Here is a 26814-nt window from a genome sequence, read left to right as displayed (position 1 = left end):
TTTTCACTCAAAAACACATTCCAAGCACATAAGTGCAGGAACCACATTTACTTAGAAGGTACAAACCCAGGTCCAAAATATCTTTACAAAGTTGATTAATATGAAAGCAAACATGGGTATAATAATAATAATAATAGTAATAATAACAATAATAATAATAATGGTATCAAATTTTGCCATAAAGACAGCAATTTGGGGGAAGGGGATGAGTTGATTACATTGACCCCAGTGTTCAACTGGTACTTGTTTTATTGACTCTGAAAGGATGAAAGGTACAGTCGACCTCGGCAGAATTTGAACTCAGAACATAGTGACAGGCGAAGCACTGCTAAGCATATTGTCCGGTGCGCTAATGCTTCTGCCAGCTCATTGCCTTATTAATTATAATACTAATCATTATTATTACTTTTGTACACCAATCAAACTGGCTAAATCCAAGTAATGTTTCAAATCAGTCCAAAAACGTTTCTATGCTCATTCATGTTGGCGGTGAAGTTTTCAAGAGGATGTTGAAAGCATTTTTATTGCTCCCTGAAAATTTTAGGGGGTGCAAGTGCACACCTTCATGAGCATATGTTCAACCATTGTAAATACGATGTGCTTGTTTATGAATGGTATACACACTGTTTACATCGTTTAATTGTTAACTGAAATAATTGTTAATTAAGAAGAAAATTTGATCAACATATTACTGTTTGCTTCAGCTTGTCTGCATCTCTTTCTTGGTCAGCTAGCCTGTTCCTGTTTGGTTTTGTCTGTTAGTCTCTTTAATTATATCATTGAAAATCAGATATTTGTTGTTGATATCTATTCTTTACTGTACTAACCAGCTATATTGTTTCTACAGATGTTTCTGCATTTTATTTGGAGTGGGTTGTAAATTTTTGAAGTAGCTTATAAGCAGTCATGATGCAGCTGGTTATTTTCTGTTGTTTGAAAGAGATCTTGTGATTGAAATCAATGTTTCTTTGAGCTTCATATCTTTTTGATGGCTATTAATTGATATATTGCTCATTAACATATGTTGTTTCATTTCCAGTTGCTGGCAAGGTGCACAACTCTGCAAAAACATGTCGAAGGCCAAGGCACAACAACCTGCTGTGATCCACAAAGTCATTATGGTTGGTAGTGGTGGTGTTGGCAAATCTGCCCTCACCCTACAATTTATGTACGATGAGGTAAGTTAGTTAAGTACTTCAGGTTTTTAGTGTTGCAGTGCTAAAGATTTCAGAAAATTGAATGTAGGGTTGAATTTGTCTTAGAGATGAAAATTATTTCTTTTACTTAAGTGAGATATATGATTCCTTTAACTGTTTTTCTTTGCACAAATGTCACAAATTACTTTGTAAAAACACATCTAGCATGTGCACACACACAACTAGGGGATATAATACCTTGCTTGGAAACAGTTGAGGGTTAGCAGCAGCAAGGACATCTGGACATAGAATTTTAACCTTGATGCGTCTTATTTGATCAAAGCAAGCATAGAAAAGTGGACATTAAGCAGTGATGATGTATGTATATGAATGTGTGTGTGTTTGTGTTTGTATAACTGTGTCTTTATATGTGTATTTATGAGTGTACTAGCTGAACTACATGGTGTTGCCTGAATTGAAAACTCAAGAAATTAGCAGCAACATTGGAATGCAATTTATTTGATTTATAGTAAATCTTTTAGAAAAATATTCACCAAAGTTTCTGGCTAAGTACACTTCATAGATTTTGTTTCTAAATACATATTTTTAGATATTCTGTTTTAAATGTATTCAATTTTAATTCTGCAAAATATTGTACACAAATTCAAATCTTTTCATTTCCCCAATTTTCATATAATTGTTATTTTAACCTTAACTCAACACCCTAAGCTTAAGTGCTAACTATGAAACCTAGCCCTAAACCCTTACCTTAACCATTTAGCATTTAAACTGTCCATATTGAGCCCAAATATTCTTACTACTTTTTGTTGAAATTGGCCAGATCCAGCCTCTCACATCTGCCTTACAGTGTCATTCTAAAAATAAACAATCACATCATTGAAATTGCAAAACTGCAACATAATGCATAATCAATTAGAAAATTGTGAAGCATTACATTTGACAGAGTAATCTGAATGCTAGAGGATTAAACCTTCACTTCAAAATCCTAACCCAATCCCTGGCCGTAATCCTATTTTTTGTGCAGACTCACCATCTCCTATGTTTAAAACATATGCTTCTTGCAAAATGTTTTGAAAATGAAAAAGCTAACACTAAGTATATACCGTAAAAACCCATGTAATTTGCGCACATGTGTAATTTACGCAGGTGATTTTCAGGGTAAAAATTATTAAAGCTACTCATGTAAAACTCGCACCCAAAAGTTTTCAGAATTGCTGATATGGCCAGGGGTAAAAGGTTTTCAATTTAGTTGTATTTAGCATAATTTCACTTACTTATGGTTAGATTTTATTAAATTTTCATTAAATAAAAATAATTTCTGTTTAACAGGTATCACATTGAAAGCTATTGAATTACGAAGTGTTTGTGTTTATAATAGACTTTATTTTACACTTCTTGCCTACAAGAGATTATGTCCAATCTTTAGCATACTCCTGTATGTCATCTCAAATCACGATCACAAGAAAAGTTTTTGATAATTCTTATCAACAAAAACAAAGCTGATAAATATGCACAAGTGTTGCAAAATAAGTTTAATTACCAATGAACATCAGCTTGGATGACACTTTACTCAACCAACACAGGAAGGTGACTGATCAAACTGATTATATAAACAGAATTCTGATTGGTTGAAAGTGTTTTCTTGTCTGAAGCTCTGATTTTCTGCCTATTCTTGTTGGAACCTTTGATACGGAGTATTGACATTTTAATCCCTTTGGCACTTATAAAATGTCAAGCAAGCTTAAAAATTTGTCATTACTGTTTTAGCCAGGAGATCAAACTGATAGTTTGGTAACCCACTAAAACAAACATTAAAAATCAAAAGGAGAAAATAAATAGCTTTGCAAGTTTAACTTGATGTTTATTGAACAAGTGAGGTGTAAAATTTAAGAAGCAACTTGTTAGAATATACACTTCTACGAGGAGACATAAACAAGAATAGCAAAAATCTGCTATACCAAAAGAACTGGTAATACGTACATTACAAGTGTTCTATGAAGAGAACATAAGATTGCTGCATAATTCAACATGAATGTGAAATGATATTAAACATCGTATAAGGTAAATGAAGGTTTCTGTAGGAACGCTTAATCATATCCACTTAGTGAGTTTACATGCGCAAGGATAGATTATGATGTTGTTGTCAGGTGCAGTAAGAGCTGGTAGCAGCGATGTCAGCGGTGATGAATTTCATTGTCATAATGTATAGAAAGTGAACAATAGCTTCCCGGAGGCAAACACAAGCTAGACTTCTTAAGCAGAGAAAAACTGATCTATTTAAGGAAATTGCTGGGCTCCATTATGATAAGTACACACTCCAAGCAATGTAAAATATGGCCCGGACTGTGATTACCTGCATGAACATCAAACTTCAAAAAGTAGTTTACCATTTAATAGTAAAGTTATACAGAAAAAGTAAGCATGATACCATCCAGCATAAATAAAAGTCAACTTCATATTTTTTCTGTGAAAACCTATTCTGATATTAAATGAGTCAACTTCCTGTATAAATGTTTACATTTGTACACCATTTTTCAACAACAAAAAGAAAATTCTAAAAAAAAATTCTCGACACAGTCTACTCATGTAATTTACGCACCCCCTAAAGTTTATTTTTCTTTTTGCGAAAAAAGTGCATAAATTACATGGTTTTTTTCCGGTAATTTGAAACTAAGTGGGTAAAAACCTATAAATAATTGCAGTTTTGAAAAGCTTTTTATTTAAACAATTGTAATTTCATTTCTAGTGTTTAAAAAATAACAATCAGGAGAAATTTTCAAATACACACACACACATATATAAGTTGTGTGGAGTGTTATGACTTTGCCAAAAAAATATTGGAGCACTAGTATACCAGTTTTGTCAGTTGTGGAATTTCTGTTATTTATGGAATCAATCTCATTAGGATGCAAAAACCAGATTGATATATGAGCATGAGGCAAGCCTCTTTTTTGCCATGTAAGTGGCAATGTACTGGTTGAAATATGTGCAATATACTCACAAGGTCTATCAATTTGGAAACCTTGAGATGAAAAACTCTTGCAATTAGGTGGTGTTGTCTGAGTAGAAATGTCATAGAAAAAGCTTTGCTTAGGTTTTGTTCCATTTAGCATTACAAGCTTAAGGAATGGACAAATTTGGATGTCCATAATTACATACATATGTCATGACATTCTACCCTCTCATGCATTTTTCTTGGGCTTTGTATAAAACTGGATGTGAGAATACAAAGTTATCCTAGCTCCGAGTGGCAATATCATTGTAAATGCATGTACAATTCTGAATATACTTCTTTTGATGTATTTTATATACCACAACCTCTTATTCTCTGTTTTGGCATACATAACAATATACAGGTGAAAAAACATCTTGGCAGTAATGAAAATAATTAAACAAATTACTTTGAATCATCGATTGAGAAGCATAATGATTCATATAGTATACAATATCTTTTTCTTTTTTAAGTGATTCCATTAATATGTTGTGTACCACCAAAGTGGTACTCATCATCTCCATCATGTTGTGCTTGGGCAGTGTTTGCTGTGACATTGTTTCTTGAATGTCACCTATAAATTATATCAGTAAAAATTGTGGATTTTTATTCTGTAAAAGCTCTAAGAGAGCCAATTCTGCGATGAATTTGTTGTGGCACTTTGAAAGACAGCATAAATCTAATTTATCTATTAATTGTTGCTCAAAATTATGTTATTTGTAAAGCACTGTCAGATGCTCAAATATTTTTGAGAAAGTGTTTTATTCTCAAGTGGTATTCAAAAAGAAAAGCCATTTCGAATTTTGATGGCTCACTTATAGGTAAAAGGACCTTATAATTTACCTAATACTTAATGATTCACTGTCACATGTTTTGCACATAGAGTCCAGGCATAACATTTTTACAGATGCATAATCATGATTAAGAATATAATTTAATGCCATACCCTGCTATTGAATTTATCCATACTTTTTCTGCAGATTGTCTCTGCAAAACTTTTCCTTTTTCATCTTATTTTTCATTCTTTTTCAGTCATATACTCTATTTATTCTATCTTTCTCTCTCTCTCCTTTTTTTTACAATTGTATTTTTTTCTTGTGCTTTTTTTATTTCTCTAATTCTCCTCTCCTTGTAATTATGTTACTCTACCTTTATCACTTTCTTGTTCTCTTGGTCATCTCTCATATTCCCTTTCTCTTGCAACCCTATTTTCATCATTTTTTTTTTTTTAATTTCTTCTAATATTGTCTTGCTACTATGCACTGTTAATTTTTTAATTCTCATTCCATTATTTTCTTTTTGACTCACTTGTGATGTTTCTTTTTCCTCTATATTTCTTTTATACTCTTGACTGCAGCCATGCTGGAGCACTGCCTTTAGTTGAGCAAATCGACCCCGGGACTTATTATTTGTAAGCCCAGTGCTTATTCTATCGGTCTCTTTTGCCGAACTGCTAAGTGAAGGGGACGTAAACACACCAGCATCGGTTGTCAAGCAATGCTAGGGGGACAAACACACACACACACACACACATACATATACATATATATACATATATACGACAGGCTTCTTTCAGTTTCTGTCTACCAAATCCACTCACAAGGCATTGGTCGGCCTGGGGCTATAGCAAAAGACACTTGCCCAAGATGCCACGCAGTGGGACTGAACCCGGAACCATGTGGTTGGTTATGAGAAAGAGAGCATTGTAGTGATAGTTGTCAATTTGACCACTTTATAATTCAGATATGTCACTTTTGAATCTGTATGATGAACAGAAGAATAATTTTTGCAATGAACCTGTAGAATTGTAGAATTCCCAAATATCCAGCTAATTCAACATTAAAGACTTACATCCTTACTCATGCATGATTATTATTCCTGTATTATGCTATTAGGAATTGCAGTTATTGCATAGGTACTGTACAGCTTCCTTTTGAAGAGTTTGGAAAATTAAGCTGTTATTGAGCAATAGTGATACTGTTCTAAACAGGCAATAATCATCACCCATGACTTTTTTGAAAAAGATATGATTTTGTTCTATATTTTTCAATGGATTTAATGAATTTAAACTTTAGATGGTTACTTTGCAAAGAGAATGGTGATTGATAATCTCAACCCCAAAGACTGAGAAGAGTGAAGCAGTACCAATTTCCTTAGATAATATCAATTGTCTCAGTTGGTTATTATGCTTGGGAATCCAGTCGGAAAGTGTAATGACAGCTGCTTCTGATATGACCCAATGGAAGAGGTGTCTGATCTACCCCCATGGCTCTCCCAGGAATAGTGGGCAGAAAAAAATGGATGACTGGATATCTCCAAGTTTATAGGTATGCATGCACATGGGGATAGATAGGTATGTGTACATATATGTACATATCAGTGTATTACTTTTCTAACTTTGTGATAGACGAATGGCTAAGTACAATTTATAAGTAGTAAAGAAAAAAAAAAATACCAAATATTTCTCAAAAAATTCAGTGTTTCACCTTCCTTGTTGATTTCTTGTTTATAAAGAGTGCAGTGATTAATCATGGCATCAAGCGAAAGTTATGAGTCTAAGCAATTGATGAAACTTCTTTAAAAGTTATCTTCTGCTCCCAACTAGAAAAAGGAATACTTCAGTTGTTTCTGGTTAATTTCAGCTTAAATGTTAGTCAAATAACTGTGTGTATGTATGTGTGTGATAGAGAGGGGGAACAGGGAGACAGGAGCAAAAGAGTGGTATGAAAGACAAGAAAGAGAGAGTAGGAGAGAATGAGTTGCAGACAGGGGAATAAAAAGGAATGTAAAAGATAGGGAGAGAGAAAGAAAGAAAGAAAGAAAAAAAGAGTTTGACTTAATTGCAACTCTGTGCCTGTTTGTGAAATGCTATTTTCTTAGATTTGTATGTAATGTTCTATGTGTACAGCATACATGATCAAGTAGATCTACAAGCTAAAGTATTCAAGCTATAAATTGTCTTTGTTTTCTTCTCATCTAATGAGTCGTTCCATTTTTTAAAGATGGCAGTGTGTGATATTGAGGTAGATTTGGTTATTTTTAGCAACTGTGCAGAGATTTTCTCATTTGGCTTGTGTCTAGACATACATACATACATATAAATACTCAAACATTAATACATACATGTGTATATAACGGGAAGCTTTATGAAAATAGACAAAAGACGAAGGCAGGTGGAATACAAACAAACAATTGTATTAGTATGGCGCTCAGGAATATAAATAAAACAAGTCTTTAACATTTCGAGCCTACACTCTTCAACAGAAAGATACACAGAAAAGAAACACAGAAAGAAACAAGGAGAGAAATGCATACCTATATACTTAGAGATATCCAGTCATTCTTTTATTTTCTGCCCACTATTCCTGGGAGAGCCATGGGGGTAGATCAGGCACCTCTTCCATTGGGTCATATCAGAAGCAGCTGTCATTACACTTTCCGACTGGATTCCCAAGCATAATAACCAACTGAGACAATTGCTATTATCCAACCATCTCATTCTTGGTCTACAGCTATGTCTCCTGCTAATTGGCTTGGCTTGAAAAATCTATCTTGTGATTCTTTCCTGCAACTTGCTAATCCCATGTCCATAGTACCAGAGTTGTGATCTGTCAATGTGTAGAAGTAATGGCTCCCTGATCTCCAAGCTACACATCCAGCTGAGTGACGTTACTCCAGAGATCCTTCAGAAGAACCCCATTTTGGCCACTCGTATTTGCAATCGTACTTTTTCAATCATTACCCAACATTCATGATCATAGATGCGGATTGGCACGGAAACTGAATTGAGGGCTGCCTGTTTGACAGAAGTGTCAATCTTTTATCTGGATGAAGCTAGTTTGAGAGGAATGAATGGTCATATACATTAGAAAGTGTATGATTAAAGGTGACCAAATCTTCTGTGAATATATTTAGTATAATGTACAAGTGGCAGTGAGGAGAGAACATTCAAGTCAGTAAAGAAGGTGACATTCACATTTGGAAGTGAAGGCAATAAACTAGTGGTGAGCATAATCTGAGAGGCTACCATTTTTGGAAAGGGGACGCTATCATGTTTCCACAATTTCAAATAGAAATCCAAAGAAAGAAAGTTTGTTTACTATAACGATTTCAACTTAAGACCTACAGTTTAGGCTCTATGGTTAGAACATTGGAATAGTTAACTGATGAAATTAATATACATAGTAGTTGTTTGTATATGTTGATGAAGGAAGTAGATTTAAACATATTTTAAAATGGACCATTGTTTGGAGTAAAGATTGTTTGCCAACATAACATGGCAGTCCTGGTTTAGGACAAATGTTGTTGCAATTTAGCTCCAAGAAACATCATCTCCAGCTGGCTATACAACACGATCTGTGTCCTTATAATTTCAAACAAGGGAATATAAGGTCACAGATTGTATCGTATAGCCAACTGGAGACAATGTCTCTTGGGGCTAAATTACAGCAACATTTATCCTAAATCAGGACTGCCATGTTATGTTGGCAAACAATCTTTACTCCAAAGTACTGTTGCTGAATATCTCTTGTGAGATTTAAAAAATAGTAATTTTCGGACCATTGTTTGTTGTATATGTGCATACTGTAGATTGGGAAAGTGGCCCAGAGTCGTGTATTATATATTTTGTTTGTACTGCAGTGGTGGTGTTTATGTTGCTCAGGTTTGTAAGGGAAATAACTATAAAGCATTTTTAGAGAGTTATAGCCAAAAAATAGCAAAAAAATGGAAAACAAATGATGGTAAATTTTTTTTTGAGAGTTAAAAAAGGTCGAGTTGCGTCCCCTAGACAGTCTGTGGTTTGTGTTTCTGATTCTCGATCCCATGTCGAATTTATCGATTTTTTTCAGAACTGGGGGAACTTTTCAAAATTTTCGCTGCGTTAGTTTTGAATTATGACATTGGGCTATGTGTGTGTCAAGTTTCATCAGAATCGGTTGAAAGCCGTGGTCAGGGTGAGGGTACAACCAAACAGACACACAGAAACACACACAGACAAACTGCCGTTTATATATAGAGAGATTACTGGATTATGGGTATCAAGTGTATAAGTATTTGTCAATCACTAAACTGTCTCAAGTGGGTTTGGATTAAGGACATTTGCTGTCAGTGGCTGTCAGAATTAGAACCAATGAAGTTCTGACTGATTTGAAATAACAGTCAGTGTAGTGTTTTAAAATTTAGTGACCTGCAATGGGAACCTATTAATACAGATCTTGGGATGTTTGAGTGAGAGATAGGTTTTAAGGTAAAGAAAATATTGAAAATATCTGAAAAGTCAGTGGATTGGTTAAGAATAGTTCCAGTTTCTTTGTAAACTCTCATTATCAAATATTCTAATTGTTGTATTGTTTTCTTACAAAAGTTTGTTGAAGATTATGAACCAACCAAGGCTGATTCCTACCGTAAAAAGGTTGTCTTAGATGGTGAAGATGTTCAAATTGATATTCTTGATACAGCTGGCCAAGAAGATTATGCTGCTATCAGAGACAACTATTTCCGTAGTGGAGAGGGTTTTCTCTGTGTCTTTTCAATAACTGAACAAGAGTCTTTTCAGGCAACAGCTGAATTCCGGTGAGTATATAGCTTTCTCTGTCTTTTTTGCACATTTAAATGATGTTATGATTTCTTTGAATATATGCTTATCTATGAATGTTGATAAAACTCTTGTTGTGATGTTTGGTAGTACGCATAGTCCTTTGAGACAGATTTGAGTATGTTAGGTACGGTTTTGTTTCAATCATCCTCATCATCATCATCGTTTAATGTCCGCTTTCCATGCTAGCACGGGTTGGGTGATTTGACTGAGGCCTGGCAAATCAGATGGCTGCACCGGACTCCAATCTGATCTGGCAGAGTTTCTACAGCTGGATGCCCTTCTTAACACCAACCACTCCGAGAGTGTAGTGGGTGCTTTTACGTGCCACTGGCACGAGGGCCAGTCAGGCGGTACTGGCAACGGCCACACTCAAATGGTGCTTTTTATGTGCCACCTGCACAGGAGCCAGTCCAGCGGCACTGGCAACGACCTCACTTGAATGTTTTTTCACGTGCCACCAGCACAAGTGCTAGTAAGGTGATGCAGGTAATGATCAGGCTTGGATGATGTTTTTAACGTGCCATCGGCTTGGAGGCCAGCTTGTTGCTCTGGCCCCGATCTCACTTGTATGGTACTCTAAGCGCCTCACTAGCACGGATGCCAGTCATCGAATTTGATTTCGATTGCCTCAACAAGTCTTTGCAAGCAGAGTTTAGTGTCCAATGAAGGAAAGACACACATAAGGGGACTGGTTACACCCCTGGCATAGGCCACAAGGTTATGGTCTCACTTGCACTTGCCGAGTCTTCTCAAGCACAGCATATTTCCAGAGGTCCTGGTCACATTGCCTTGGTGAGGCCCAGTGTTTGAAGGTCATGCTTCACCACCTCATCCCAGGTCTTCCTGGGTCTACCTCTTCCCCAGGTTCCCTCAACTGCTAGGGTGTGGCACTTTTTCACACAGCTATCCACATCCATTCTCGCTACATGACCATACCAGCTTATGTATATACCAGATTATGTATATTAAATAAAAATAGCTGTTAACAGAGGTAGTATGTGGAACATAAAAATTTGGCTTGAAATAAATGCGTCTGTATTTGTGTGCGTCTGATGTGCAGATATATATATATATATATATATATATGCACATAACATACATATATAAATATGTATGTTATTAACACCAAAATAAATACATGTTATAATGTGTGTGTGTGTGTGTGTATATATATATATATATATATATATATATATATATATATGTGTGTGTGTATGTTATTAACACTAAGTGAATATAGAATATAATGTATAATATGTATTCTTTTATTCTTTTACTTGATCTATTCATTTGACTATTGCCATGCTGGAGCACTGACTTTAGTTGAATAAATCAACCCCAGGACTTATTCTTTGTAAGCCTAGTACTTATATTATCGGTCTTTTTTTGCTAAACTTCTAAGTGACGGGAACGTAAATACACCGACATCAGTTGTCAATGGTGGAGGGACAAACATAGACACAAATAACAAATACATACATACAGTGGGAGGAAATAAATATTCGTACACATCAAAATTCTTTATTTATTTAATTTCTAATGAACATAAATGGGATATACCAATACTATATATGCATACACATGCATAAATTAAGAATATACAAAAGAAACTAATAAATTATTGTAACTAATGAATTTATATACAATTATAAATATTTAGGGGTGAAAAAAGTATTCGTACAGAATAAATTTATGATTTTCTATGCCACAAAATACTGTTAAAATATAATAGTTATATTTTATAATAGTTGCTGCTGTAATTGCTCTTTTCTAAGGTATCTCCTTTACTTTTGTGGCAGTTGATGATACTGTTGCTGTACTACATGATTAATTATTTGAGTGACAAGTACATATCTGTGTCAAATACTTTCTGCATCTCAGATTATAATTATAATCTAAGATTATAATTTTCTGCTTTTTACTAGAACTTTCTCATTTGTTCCAATAATCTTATCAGTTGTCATTTTTAAGTGTCAGAACACTAGCTTCTTCATTCAGCATTGAGACAACATAAGTAGTATCGTAATAATGGCGAAAAGTAAAGAACTCACAAATTCAGTGGAAAGCAGGTAAAAGTTACAGGAAAATATCAGAGACCCTTTGTATTCCATTTTCTACCATATCTTCATTTATTCAAAGATATAAAAAATTGGGAAATGTTCAAAACAGAATAAGATCTGGTGCACCACGCAAGATGGACATATATCTGTATGCTAAATTCTTTACTGAACTCTGATTCTCATTTTACTGGAAGGACTCCTACGTATAGTTTGCTTGTCTCTGGAAAATCATTAATCTATATCTGATTTTCTTAATGATTATCAAACTACTGAGTACAATACCCTGTGAAAGGCCTCGTCCAGTTCAATAAATACTATTTAGAGTGGTTCACTCATGAGTAAGAACTTCTCTTGTAGCTGTCTTATCAAAATGAGGGCTTCAGTGGTTCCACATCCTGGTATAAACCCAAATCGCATCACATCTAAGATTATAATTTTCTTAATTAGCTGTCCTGATATTCTTTCTGTCACTTTTATAATAGTTGCTGCTGTAATTGCTCTTTTCTAAGGTATCTCCTTTTACTTTTGTGGCAATTGATGATACTGTTGCTGTACTACATGATTAATTATTTGAGTGACAAGTGCATATCTGTGTCAAATACTTTCTGCATCTCAGTGAATATCCTTGACTGTCCTACTGTTTTCCTTATCTTTACATCATTAAGGCCCTTTTGGTTGTATAGCTGGAACCTTAATTTCACAGATCTAGTATGTGGCTTATGGCAGGTTGTCCTATAGAAACTCTCAGTTTTCTGTTATAAGACTATCACATCTTCACCATAGGCACAATCTAATACTTTTATGAACAGCCATATAGCAAAGGCATTTTTCAGTTTTCATACTTTTCTTCTCTAGTTTCTCTTGTGTCTGTAGGTGTGTTTAGTTCATATCTCTTATCCTAATGTCACTAGGGGAAGATTTAGTATTCACATCCAACAGTCATGTTTCTTGAAGAGTATGGACTCATGTGTTCACTTGAATGTTAGATGATCGAGTGGCTGAAAATTGTTGGGTCATTTGTGCAACAAAACATTGATCTGTTCTTCATTCTTTGTGTCATAGCCATAACCTCCATGTACATTGGAGTAACAATTCTGTTGATCAACATGTTCATTAATGTCTCCAGCTATGCTGTTGCCTGTTATTGAGGTAGATAAAATAAAAATGTGTCTGAAACTTCAAAGTGCATTGGTGGAAGATTAAACTGCTTTTGTATTGTCAACTGGGAAAATGGTATGTCTGATTCATGCATTTTCTTCAAACTTTAAGAGTTCTTTGAATCTGTAGTTGTTGCATTAGCATGGCCATTAATTGAAGATTAAATTGCTGTTACACTGTCAAATGGATAACATGTAGAATAGTGGGATATCTGCTTGAGCAACTTCAATATGTGACCAGTGACCAAACAGATGAACATGTGCCTATCCCCTCTGCTGATCTTATTCTGCAAATTAAGGTGTGAAACTTCGTTTCAGCATGTTTTCATTGCTGACTAATCTTGGGAAATTTCTATTGATTTAGGCCCTTTTGTTTATCTTGTATTGAAGTTTTTCCAATAAATTTGTAATTATTGTGACTTCATGATGACTAGGCTGTTTTTAATTAACGAGCAATTCGTGGAATGGTGTAAAAGAGAATTGGTTAATTCAGCTGTTGTCTAACTGTTGTAATTTTCTAATGTTGTCTCTCTCGTGTTTTGTATGCAATGACAGGCTGATGTGTGTTTGCAGATATTTTTGATTAGATCAATGTCAACAGAATATCCAGTCCCTACATGAAAGCCATATCAGCAGACCATAATTGAAAATATACATTAACCATTTAGATAAGTTGTAACAATTGCTCTAGCAATTGATTATTTATAGGGATTGAAAGACTCAAAATATTTTATTCATATTGACAAACATGTTGACAGTTTTTCCTACACCAAAGCTATTGCATTGATTTTAGTTCTATTTTATAAAATAGAACTAAAATTGCTTTTAAGTATCATATTCTGTCGTTGAAGTGTGTTTTCATTGAGATACAAATATTCAATTGCTGGTGATGATAAATTTTAAAATGTGTGAATTGAGTAACTGCTCTGAGAGAAAGTCACACATTTGAATTTAATTTAATGTCACCAAATATGTTTGATTTCTTCAAGTTAATAATGTTACACTTTTTTTTTCTTACCCAGGGAACAAATTCTAAGAGTTAAAAATGATGACAATATTCCATTCCTACTAGTTGGCAACAAAGCTGATCTTGAGGACAAACGTCAAGTCAGTGCAGATGAAGCTAGTCAGAGGGCTGTCCAGTGGAATGTGTCTTATGTAGAAACTTCAGCTAAAACTAGAGCTAATGTTGATAAGGTATGAATTGTTGATTAATTATTGACCTTTGTGTTTGAATATTGTTGGATATATTGCTTTTACAGATGGATTCCCTTCAAGCTACTAATTGTTCAAGTTTGTAGTCTATCACTAAAACCACAATTATTAATTTCTACTCAAGTTTTTATATTGGTGATCCATAGCAACATATAGGGTGTCCACAGGGGGATTAGCTCTGCTTGTATGATCAAAGTTATCAAACCAGAATTATTTCATGATTAATGTACACTTTCTTATAAGTTCTGTAGAGTCTTACTCTGCTTTCCTTACAGTTGCCCTTCTGTTTAGTTGTATCTAAATTGTCTTATCAGATTTTACCACTGTAGGATGTGTTGGGACTCCTGCTGTCACCCTCTCAATCAACTTGAATGTTTGTCAGGGTTTGGTTTTGTCCCCAACTCTCTTCCTTCTGTGCTTCAATGATCTACTTACTGCCACATCCAACAACACCCATGCTGATGACATGAACTTTCATTCCTCCTTAACATTCTCTAACCATATTTCATCCACACATAACCTACATACCACACACCAAACCTGGATTGATTCCAGAAATGAAAATCTTGAGAGCATACTCTGTGGGGCCTTGCTAACCTTGTCTCTTTTAACAAAGAAAAAGCTAAAGCACTACTCACAATGCCATAGCCCCCCTTAAGCATGTATGACAATCAGCTAGAGCCTCACAGTCACTTCAAATGCTGGACCTTACTATCACCAAGGATCTCTCCAGGCAAAAGCATATCAATAAGGTAGTGAGGACCGTATCCCCAAAACTGGCCATTCACTTTAGGGTCAGAACATATCTCAGCCCCTATCAGCTGTTGACTCTCTACAAAGCTCAATTGAGGCTTTCAGTGGAGTAGTGCACACACAAATGGGATGGTATTGCTACTGGACACACAAACATCCTAAACTGGATCCAGAGAATGTTTATTATTAGTAAGTGTTATAATTCATTACATATTTCTCCTTATTTTCTCAACTATATATTTCTGTTAGTATTAAATAGTCTTTAATTTTCATTCTTTACAATGTTAGCTTCGTTACTCAGGAACACAGTGCCATGTGACTGAACCTTTTTATCCATTTTCTGTCACTTATAACCCTTTCTTTGAAGGATGTATATAATTTACTCCCCAGACAACTCATTACCAGCTCTTCCCCCTATGTATGAGTATGGTGTATATGTGTATATGTGCACATATGTCTGTGTGTGTGTGTGTGTGTGGACCTTATTCCCACACCCACTCTATCCCTGTCAAGCCTTCCCCATCTCTCATCTTCCTAATACCCATCCCTCCATCTAACTATGGCGCTATTCAGCTGCTGTAATTATATGAGAGAATTGCATGCGTTTCATTATTATATTGCTCCTCTGCACTCTTTCTGTACTGTCACTTATCAGCTCTTTCTTCTTGAGCCACTCCTGTTTCTTTCCCCTTTTCCTGAAACTCATATATACCATCCACCATATCTCCACCTTTGTTTGCCATTCACTACATTCACTTCTATCTCTATCTTTAACTGTCTGCCACTTTCCTCTCTTGCACACTGCCAACCATTCCAGGTCTTCTATCACTATTCTTTCTTTTACACACCTTGTACCTTAATATGTCCTGACATTTATCTCTACCATCTTTAACTCTCTTTCCTGCTTCTCCCATTCACCCTTATATAGTATGGGGTAGCCATGTATCTCTGCTACATCATGACCTTGTTTGTCCATCTGTCATATGTGGCATACATCTTCCTCCCTTTCTACTACCCCACTCAGTTGAGAGCTCTATTTTGTCTTGTGAGTTACATGGCTACCTCATTTGTGCTGGTGCCATGGAAAAGCATTCAGTACACTCTGTAACATGGCTGACATTAGGAAGAGCATCAAACATAGAAATCATGCCTTGGCAGACATTTAAGCTTGACACAGTCCTCTTGCATGTAGGATCTTGCAAAATTGTCTAACCCATGCCAGTATGAAAGGTAGACATTAAATGATGATTATGATTGTGTGTATATGTGTCTTTTTGCATCTCATCATCAATTAACATCAGGCTTCCATAAGTTTTAGCGATTCATAAGTTGTTTCAACACCCAGTCATAATGCTGCAGAAGCCATGTAAGCCAGCTTCTTCCTGAGCAGAAGCCCTGCTGGGTGTCAGGAAGCAAGTCATTATCTTCTAAGAGTATGATCAGCTTCTTATTGACAGTTCATTCTATGAATTGGCTGGCATGTGAAGTTAGAGAGGCAAGCCTATAAATTTTAATGTCCTTTATGGACAGGACATATTTGCTTTGTCTTTAACTTTCTGAGAAGTCTATCACTTGCAAGGAAGCTTTGGAGAAGATCTGCAGTGGTTTTGCTTGGGTTTTTTTTTTTTTTTTTTGAAGATTGCTGGGAATCCATCAGGGCCAGTGACTGAGTCTAAGCTCATTTGATCAATGGCTGATATTACATCAGTTTTCTCTATTTCCATGTAATTGATAATTGCCATTCCTTCATGTAGAGTGGTGGTGTCAAAGAACTCATCTAGCATATTTATTTGCAAGTGTTCCAATAGAAATGTAGTAACACTTTTGTATTGCATATTTAATTTTTCACTTGTTTTTTTGGGTGTCTGCACTCAGTGAGCCATTTTCTTCAAACAGTGGCCCTATCTTGTACTGTATTGAAGCAGACTCTTTTGCAAATCTATTGAAGGCATTAGCCTTGGCTTCTTTGTCTGCTCTCTATTTTGAGAGTATTTGAGTTAATTTTTTTTTATTTCAAGCAGTGCTCACTTTACCTAGTAAGGAAATTTTTTTCTGTTATACTGCAGGAGTGCGAAGCTATAGGACCCATTGTTCACAGGGCTTATAAAATGTCATTACTATTTGTGTTTTACTCAGATGATTTGAATCAAAGAATGTTCTGTGTTCAAATCTCACTGGGGTCAATTTTTGCCTTGCATTGTTTCAAGGTTAATAGAATAATTACCAATAAAATACTGAATTGATTAAATCAAATCACCCCCAAAGTTTGTTCAATTGTAGTGTTATCCTAATATTATGAACCATTATTACTTTCATTATAATTTGGCGCAAAACCTATAAAGTCTGAAAAATAGAATTATTTTAAACTAGTAATGAAGTATACCCATGTATACAAATTAAGAAATTTATGTAAATTTGCTACAGTTCCATATAAAACATATACTGAGGTAAGTTTCATACCCTATTTCAATGTTTTACTGATTAATTTGATTTAAAATCGAGAGGTGGGATATAATCTGATGTAAAGGCTACCACTCAAGGAAGATTAGTTTATGTCTTGCAGCAGTGTTGAACCTAACATATTTTGAAATTATCAATAATCCTCAACCTAAATATTCTCTAGTATAATTATGTAACACATCTTTATTGATACTGAAAACATCCTTCAATGTATGTTCTGTAAAATGTGATCCTTATAATAATAGTAGCATTTTTATTACTATTAATGATAATGACTTCTCAGGTAGGCACAATGTCATGTGTTTATTGGGAAGGATATAATCATGGAATTATTGGGGTAAAGCTATAGTTGTTTAACATCAATCCCTGTCTAGTATATCATATTTTATCAACTCCTGACAGATGAAAGGCAAATTCTATTTTGGAAGGATTTATATAGAAAATATAAACAGGATATAAGCACCACAAGATACTTAATCTAATTGATTATTGTATCTATCACTTAACTGATCTGCTGCAATAATAATAATGATTTCTTTTATTTGTCACAAGGCATAGATGAAGGGAACATTACAAGAATATACTTTTTGTGGTGGGAAAAGACAGTGAAATAAGATAAAAGCATGCGCCATATATAAGCATGTGAATACATGAATGATGCAATCCTCCTGATACAGGAGGATTGCATCATTCAAGGGCCAACCAGATCCATCATTACCTTGACAACCAAAAGCATGAGCCCTAACTCAACTGTTGTTCTCTAAACTATAAGTGCATGCTTAGAGTAGGTCCATACACCCTAACCATTTTTGTAACAAATTTTTGCTGTTTTTTTTCCCAAATTAACAGAGAGAGAGCATTTCTCTCTCCACCCTCACTTTCCTTTTCAAATGGAACTTAAAAAGTCAATGAAGGCTTGGCTGAAGAGGGAGGTGTCTTGACTCAATCCTTTCAGACTCATCCACTACAAAACCTCTTTTTCCATAACCACTAGACAAAGGAATAATAATAATAATAATAATAATAATAATAATAATAGTGTTATTTGTTTCTTTGAAAATTATAATGTCTTTTAAGTCCTAATGTATAATTATGGGAATATAAGTTTGAGGCTGTTGCATAATTTATGTAGTAAACCATTACCATTGTTTTAACATTGTCTTTTTAGCCAAATCATTAATGCACTATTACGTGAATTATTCTTTTTCTTTTTCCAGGTGTTTTATAATCTTTTATCATTAAGCCAGAAATGGAAACGGTCTGTTGGCTCTTCTCAGACCCAACATGCCAATATTTCTGTGGGAAATTCAAGCCACAGAAAGGGCACCAAACATAAAAAGAAATGTACTATTCTGTGATTTTGGTAGCTAGCTTTAGCCTTCTTAAGTCCTCCAAGTAATTCTTAAAAAATGTTCAAAATATCTAATAAATTCCCTTTTCCTTGTTTTTCTTTCCTTAATTTATTTTGCTTTAATTCATCTCAGTTTTTATCTTCCACCCCTTATGCTCTTACTCTTACAATTTGAATTATTTTTGGTGAACCATTTTTTGTTATTAGTTTCAGTGTTAAATTTTGTAATGTAAGATACAGCATGGGCTAAATACATTTCAGTATTTAGTTCCCCTAACTTGTTTCCAAGCTAAAATTCTATCAAAAATCACTTAAAACTCAGTATTCTTTGGGCTGAAAAAAAATGTGTATATAATGTACTTAAGTTAAAATAATTGACTTTGATACTTTTCTTTACAAAATTACATAGGAAAACATCCTCCACCACTAAAATATGAAAATTTATCCCCATTAGAAACAAAAGATTCAAAATGTATATCCATGAAAAACAGGGCTACACATTTTGTTCAATGTACTGCCAATGCATGTCCTCGTGCATGCACACATACACTCACACACACAAAAAGAAAACTGGCACATTTTTAGAATTTTTCAAAAATTGGTATATTTTGCCATTAAAAAATTTATTGTTAGCAATTTAACCTCTCAACCAAAAAAAAAAAGAGTCCAATATTTTAGTTTCCTGGATTTTAAGCCAATGTCTCTACACATATAGTAGACTTTTGATCTAATTTAATGTCAACATTAAATTTCTCTTCTTTCAGAGTAGAATTGCTTCAAAATTTGGCAAGCTGCTTGTATTTCTTAGTTTTGATTGTTGATAGCTCATTCAATACTCATACTTTTGAAAAAGAAATGAGCATTGTGCAATCTCATATCTACATTTCTATAAATATGAGGTTTTTTGGTTAAAACTTCCATACTTTTGATTTGGGAGTGTACGACTATAACGAAATGTCTAATTAATGAATACATAGCTCTAAGAGTATATACCAGGTCCATAAGCAGGTTTCAATTGGCTGTTAACTATTTAACACCATTTTTTCCTTCCCAGTGAACTTGACTCTAGCAAGCATAGCTATGCAGTTAAGAAGCCTGCTTCCCAACCATGTGGACTTGGGTTCAGTCTCACTGTGTGGAAACTTGGGTAAGTGTCTTCTAGTGATATTGCTCATTTCTAGTCTTCCTTTAGGGAGTATTAACTTGCTTGGAAACAAGTACGGATTGGCAGCGAGAAGAGCATCTAGTTGTAGAAAATCCAATTCAGAAACTTCTGTTTGGCTCCTGCAAGCATAGAAAAGCACACAATGCAAACATGGTGAAACTCTCTCTCTTTCTCTCTGTTGCATTACTCTGCCTGGATAATAGATGAGTTCTTTAGTACATTACTTACCTTGACTGAAATCTTGCTTAACCTTGTTAAATTATAATCCTTCTCTTTTGATTCTGGAATGTGGAATTGGAGAGCACTTTTGGCTTTATAAAAACCAGCCAATCCTCTAATTTAAATCTGTCACAAATGTCACACAGAGAGCTCTGCTGAATATTGTTGGAAGTTGTTGATGATGTCAATTTAATTACAGCAGAATATTAATGATGGTACAACTCCAGCTGACAAATCAATAGGGTTACACTACTGACAAGATACAGTGTCTGTGTATATGGAGGTTCAGAGCCCCATTCCAGATTGCAATATGTGTTTGCCAAAACACATAATACATGTTCAGTTTATTCAGAGGTACATAAATACTAGAAGTTGTAAGAAATAGACACACTACAATTATTTTATTAGCTTTATAGTGCTGACTCCAGTTATCCCAAAGTTCTGTTGAAGGTGGTAGTAATCACTTTGTATCCTTCCTTTGAAATTTCTTTTTTGATTTTTGACTTGCTGAAGACACTTTCACAAGTGTACTTATTTTTGGTGGGGCAATAACTAAACTTTTATGCCATGTCAATAAAGAAAATCATTTCTGATATTCTGGTTATGTGGATATAGTTATAGCTGGACCCTGCTACCACTAATATCTCAATCAGCCAAATCTTGGGTAGTCTGTTTGAAAATAAGTAGCTTTACTTCACAACTATTATGGTTGGTAAATAATCCACTAATTTTTTCTTGTAATTCTATAAATAGCAATGTCCAACTATTGGATGGAAAGCAAAAGTTAAAAATAGCTATAAAAACATAGTAAAATATAAGAATTAACAAATTTTCAGATTGTTGCTCTTGAGCCCTTGTTTTCTCATTTTCTCCCTTTTTTAACTTGACCCGAATTCATTTGCTCCCTTTTTTTGTTGCTTTTCCCAATCAATTCTCCTTCACTTTTGCTTGTAGGTATTTTATGATTTGATGAGAGAAATCAGTTCTCGGAAAATGGCTGCCAGTCGACAAAATAATGGCAAGAAGCACAATGGAGACCGACGCAAGAAGAAGTGTATAATTCTTTAACTGTGAGCAAGAGCAGTTGATCACTGACTATATTTCTGGTCCTTTTCCTTGCTTATCCTCCTTTCCTTCCATCTCGTTGGTCCACCCACTCTTTTGGTTCATCAACTACCATTAACCTAGGCTATCACCTCCTCATCTCAACTGTTCCCTTGTGCATGTGCAAGGAAGTGTGTGTGCGTGTATGTATCTTTGCTTGCTTGTGTGCATTGATGCATGCACTTTGCATCTGTCAGTATAAATTTGCTAAACTTACACATCAATGTGACAGACTGTATCAGTGTGACAGACTCTGAATACTTAATACAATTTCTTCCATTTTTCTCAGGAGGAGATTAAAGCTTTTCTTTTGCAGCTTATGTTTGCAGAAATGCAAAAAAACAAACTTTTTTATGCAACATAGAGACTTAATATCTCTCTCTCTCTCTCTCTCTCTCTCTCTCTCTCTCTCAGTGGAACACTAAGCACACTCACTGCTGAATCTGACATTCCTTTCTTTTTTAAATAAAATTTAAAACTTCCTGTTGTGTTGGAAGATGAAGCCATTGATTTATATGAATAATGAAGTGGCTGCAATAACTATGTAACCAATAATTATAAGGTTCAAACCAGGCAACTAATAATGAAGAAATGAAAAGTGGAGAAAAGAATCAGTTCCTGCAGAAATTTCGATTCTAGCAGTGTGTGTTTGTGTGAAATTATACTATCTCTGTTAGGGGCAGGTAATAGGATGGTATTATTGACACTGAAGATGCTGTGAGGAGTGGGGAACTCTTACTCATAACAGTTGTGGAGAGAAGTTCTGTTAATTACCTGTAACTTAGAGGGAAAAGTGGCTTAAATTCTGTTATTTTGAAGCTCATCAATTTCAAATTTGTTGTACCTCAATAGCTTTTGATTTCAGACCAGACATTCATTTGTTAAACATTTCTTCTTCAGTAAGAGTAAATTCCCTCCTTCCACAACCTTAGTCATTTGATAAGTAAAAATGTTTTCAATAGCACCTGATTTAATATATTGTTGTTGAAATAATAAATAACTTGGCCAGTTCTGTGATGAGACACTATTTAACATTGAATGATAGTGATACATTTTGCTGCTAGCATTTGAAATTCTTCTGGAGTATTGGAAATTGCTACTCAGTGTTTGCATCTCTTCCAAGTCCATTCAGTGAGTTGATGGCAAAATATCATATACTTGATTTGTTTTCCTTTTGAGTAAATTATAGAATAAAAGAACACATTGAAATTTATGCTATTTGATGATGTTTTGTGATGTTTGCTAACCATCTCTAAGATCTAAAAAGATGTATTTTTTTTTCTTGTTTCTAATAATTGTGGTTGTAGAAGCTCAAAGTGATAATATAAATAATTATGTGAGAAAGAATTTTGAAAATAAGTGAAACAATTGCCATCATACAAGTTGACTGGCCATTTGATATGCAAGATATATTAAAGTGCAAATTAAATCAACTTAACAAAATAAAGTATGATAAAAGAGAATTAATTTGACTGAGAAATTTCTGCCTTCATCTCAATGTCCTTAATAAAAATGTTTAAAAATCCCTCATTTTGTAGATTTTCATTGCAGCATTTACTTGTTTAACATTTAAATGAAGTTGGATGTTTTCATATGGACCATATCCTATACGAAATTTTTGTTTACATTCCTTGTTTTCCACAAAATCTTCTTTTAAAAAAAAAAACACTATCTGAAATCTGTGAATGCATATCTTGTATATTACTATGAGGTGATGGAGGGATGATTCTATCATTACATCAATTCTATTAGCTGTCTTTTACAATATTTCTATTTGTCTTTTAAAACTTTCTATACACTTTTTTTTTTACCATACTTTCACTCAACATACACATTTATTTATTTACTAATTGCTAGTTATCAGTCCAAAATCTTCATGTGAGTACTTGCAGCCCATTGTTTATGGAAAAAGTTTAAGTGTGTTTGTGTTGTGATTCTATTGAAATCCTGAAGCTGTACATAAACTAAGCATAGACTGCAAAATTTTTTTTAATTCTATGTATATTAAGGTTTACTTAATTGCTCATTTAGCATTACTTATCCAGTCTTACTAAAAATAACTCAGCCACAATAAATGAACTTTTAGTAAAAATTTCTTGGTATAGTCTTATTTTTTAATATTTTTTTCTATAGCCTTATCAGAACTTTTTTTGTTTTTAAAGTCTTGAGACATTCAGCTATTTGCTTTTCAGGCGAACAGAATTTCATTTTGTGTCTATATAGCAAAATAGAATTTCATACAGATGATAAAACATGCCAAATACATTGTCCGCATATGCATGAGTGTACACACACACACACTCTCTCTCTTAATTCGGATAGTTAATGTCAGACATGATCCTAATACCATTTTGTGTTCAATCATTATTATTGTAAGCAGGTTTCAACATAGTCTTGAACAATTATCAATTATCAGTCAGAATACTGGTCAAGGGGAAGCAATAATTGTCTGATCAGATTATGTAGTTGAGAGTGGGAAAAGGACTTATTGTGCAGAATAATGACTAGTCAGTTTTTGGTGTGCATGTGTACTTAATACTTTTTATTTACTTTTGTTTTAAAAATGATATCAAAGCTTGAACGAGACGAACTGCTTTTAATTTTGACATTAGTTTACTGCGTTCTCAGTCACTATTCTTTAACCCTTTTAAAAACAGAATATTTATTTTTTTTTTGTCATAATTATTTTTGTCTCAATATAACCTTGGAAGCTTGGCTATTCTTTGCCTACCTATTTCCATATATTTGTGTAAATGCCTTTCACTCAGCTTTTCTTCACCTTAGCTCTTTGCTCATGACTAATTTGACTCTATTTTCTCTCTCTTTTCATTGTCCATCCATCTATCCATCTCTTTTTCTTCCCCTCTGTCTCTCTTACCTTTTTCTTCTTTTTAAACCATAACTTAAAATGATTTTTTGAGGCTTTATATTTAACCAGTCCTAAAAGTATGAAATGGCATCATAGTCAGAAATTTATGCATTTTTTAAATTTCAAATATAATAAACATTGCAATGGAGTGATAACTATTTTGACTTTTGTGTTTCTTGAATCTTTTAAGTTAAGTTTTTAAAATATAGCTTTCTGTCTCTGCTAATTGGCAGAATTATTAGAGCATCAGACAAATTGTTACACAGTATTTAGTTATGGACCTTTACATTCTGAGTTCAAATATCACTGCTGTCAATTTTGCTTCTCATCTTTCCAGGGTTGATAAAATAAATACCAGTCAAGTACTGAGTTTAATGGTATTGACTAACCCCTTCTCTCTAATTTCAGACCTTGTACCTATATTAGAAACAGTTATACTTGTGTGGATGATGGACTGCCCAGTCAATAGACCATTTAACAAAATGACTTGCAAAATTTCATTAGTTCCTTGTACAATCTGGTTCTGAATCCTACTATGGCTTACTTAGCCTCCCTTTCTACTAGCTGATAAAATTTTAAACTTTTAGTCAAATAGTGAATGGGGTCAACTTAATTGGCTGCACACTATTTTGTGAATTTGAAGTTATAATAGAATTCATTCATGAAGAAGGCTGGACGAAATTCTTTGTGCTCTTTGGCTGCATCTGTTTAAATTCTGAATTCAACTTGTGCTGTGGTTGACTTTGCTTTTTCATCTTTCCTTGGTTAATAAAATGTGGGATCAATTTTATACACGTCATTCCAAAACCACAAAAGTTACAAGCTGTTATTGTTCCTGGCAGGAAAAAAAACAAAAAAAAAACACCCTCTGGACAGTTTTCTATTGGTCTGTGTAATATCTATAATCTCATCTTTTTATATCAGATAGCATTGTCCATTGTCTTTAAATGACTTATAAAAGATCAAAACTTGTTAAAATAATGAAATATGAATAACAGGAAACAGAGACCTTATAACTTTTATTAAACATTAATAAGAAAAAATGAAATAAATAGGGAAGTAACCTTAAAACATTTAATAGGAGTGGCTGTGTGGTAAGTAGCTTGTTTACCAACCACATTGTTCCGGGTTCAGTCCCACTGCGTGGCACCTTGGGCAAGTGTTTTCTACTATAGCCTCGCGCCAACCAAAGCCTTGTGAGTGGATTTGGTAGACGGAAACTGAAAGAAGTCCGTTGTATATATGTGTGTGTCTGTGTTTGTCCCCCTGGCATTGCTTGACAACCAATGCTGGTGTGTTTATGTCCCCGTTACTTAGTGGTTCGGCAAAAGAGACTGATAGAATAAGTACTGGGCTTACAAAAGAATAAGTCCCGGGGTCGAGTTGCTCGATTAAAGGCGGTGCTCCAGCATGGCCACAGTCAAATGACTGAAACAAGTAAAAGAGTAAATGTTAAACATTTCTATGAAAAATTGCATGTTATAAAACAGGGAAATGTGAAACTATTGGTTGTAACAAAAAGTCTGTGGTGGTTTCAGTGTCAGCAAATGCTATTATGACACAATTAGTTGGAGATGTAATAATGCACCCAAACCATAGTTTTAATGACATAGATCAGTGGTTTAAGTAGTGATGCTCAGCATGATGATAGATGTATCGAAATGGTTAAGAAATGATTTTTAATGGCATGACTCAGTAGTTTTTAATGATACAGATCAATGTTGATTGTTTATGAGACAGTGCAGATAGCTGAAATGAGAACTTGGTGTTGGTTGTCATGACATAACTCAGTGTTGCTTAGTGATGATTGTAATGGCACAAACAAACTGTAGTTGTAATGAAACATTGTTTATCGTAAAGAGATTTTAGAAATATTTGTGGCAATTCAGTGGTGGTTATAACGAAATAGCTTAATAGTGATTCTACTAATAAAACGTTTTGGTGATTCTAGTGAAGCAAACCAGTGATGGTGGTTGTTATGGCTTCGTTTTTATACACTCAGTGTATAAACAGCTAACGCTTAGCTGTTTTAGTGAAACAGCTGAGTATTAGTTGTATTGAAATGGTTAAATGATGGTTGCAATAACACCTCTCTGTGATGGTAGAAATGACTTAGCTTGTCGGTGAGATTTTTGCATTTGCTTATGAAACACAGTTCAGATATGCTTATGAAAATATTCAGCAGTGAGAAAACTGACTCAGTCTCCTGTATCTTTAATCTAGAGTCTCTGCTAAAAGTTGATTCTTGTGCTTGAGAAATCCTGGCAGAATCAGGTTCCTTTTGTTTTCATTGAGGTTCATATGCAAGCATTTGGTTTGGTTTTTCAATTTCTTCTCTGATCTAATCACCCTTCTGTTACTTTATTGTTCAGCATTTACTACCAACCATTCAGACATAGCTGCCTACATCTGATTTGTGTGTAAAGTCTATTTTACAAAAAGTAAAAATTGAATATAACAAACATTATGTGGGAATAAAAAAAAAAAGCAGAGACAGTCCTATCAAGTTGAATAATTTCATTATTTTGTTGACCTCACAAATTATGTGACTCAATAAGAAAAAACTTTTTCTTTTTAACTATTCAATAACTAACAATTGTTGCACAGTATAACAACAGGAAATAAAAGAAACAGAACACATTGCAAGATATTCAAAATTCTTTTGATAAAAATTGTAGTGGGGGGGTGGGTAGACATAAAATCAATGAGCACA

The 26814-nt window shown here is 34.2% G+C and overlaps 1 protein-coding gene across 3 annotated transcripts in view; it reads left to right on the top strand.

Annotated features, from left to right (window-relative positions):
- LOC115216788 (ras-related protein Ral-A) overlaps positions 1-24259 on the top strand; it is a 99291-nt gene extending 75032 nt beyond the window's left edge. Inside the window, exons 2-5 of one of the 3 annotated variants that reach the window (XM_029786359.2) lie at positions 1040-1178; positions 9515-9723; positions 13988-14162; positions 21083-24259. In XM_029786359.2, the coding sequence (XP_029642219.1) occupies positions 1040-1178; positions 9515-9723; positions 13988-14162; positions 21083-21196 (637 nt within the window). In that variant the 3' untranslated portion in view covers positions 21197-24259. The other 2 variants (XM_036506404.1, XM_036506405.1) reach the window with 2 other exon arrangements.
- Positions 24260-26814: the final 2555 nt, after the last annotated feature.

Source organism: Octopus sinensis, linkage group LG10, assembly GCF_006345805.1.
Source record: "Octopus sinensis linkage group LG10, ASM634580v1, whole genome shotgun sequence".
NCBI classification, from domain to species: Eukaryota; Metazoa; Mollusca; class Cephalopoda; order Octopoda; family Octopodidae; genus Octopus; species Octopus sinensis.
This window is presented reverse-complemented; position numbering and strand designations above follow the sequence as displayed.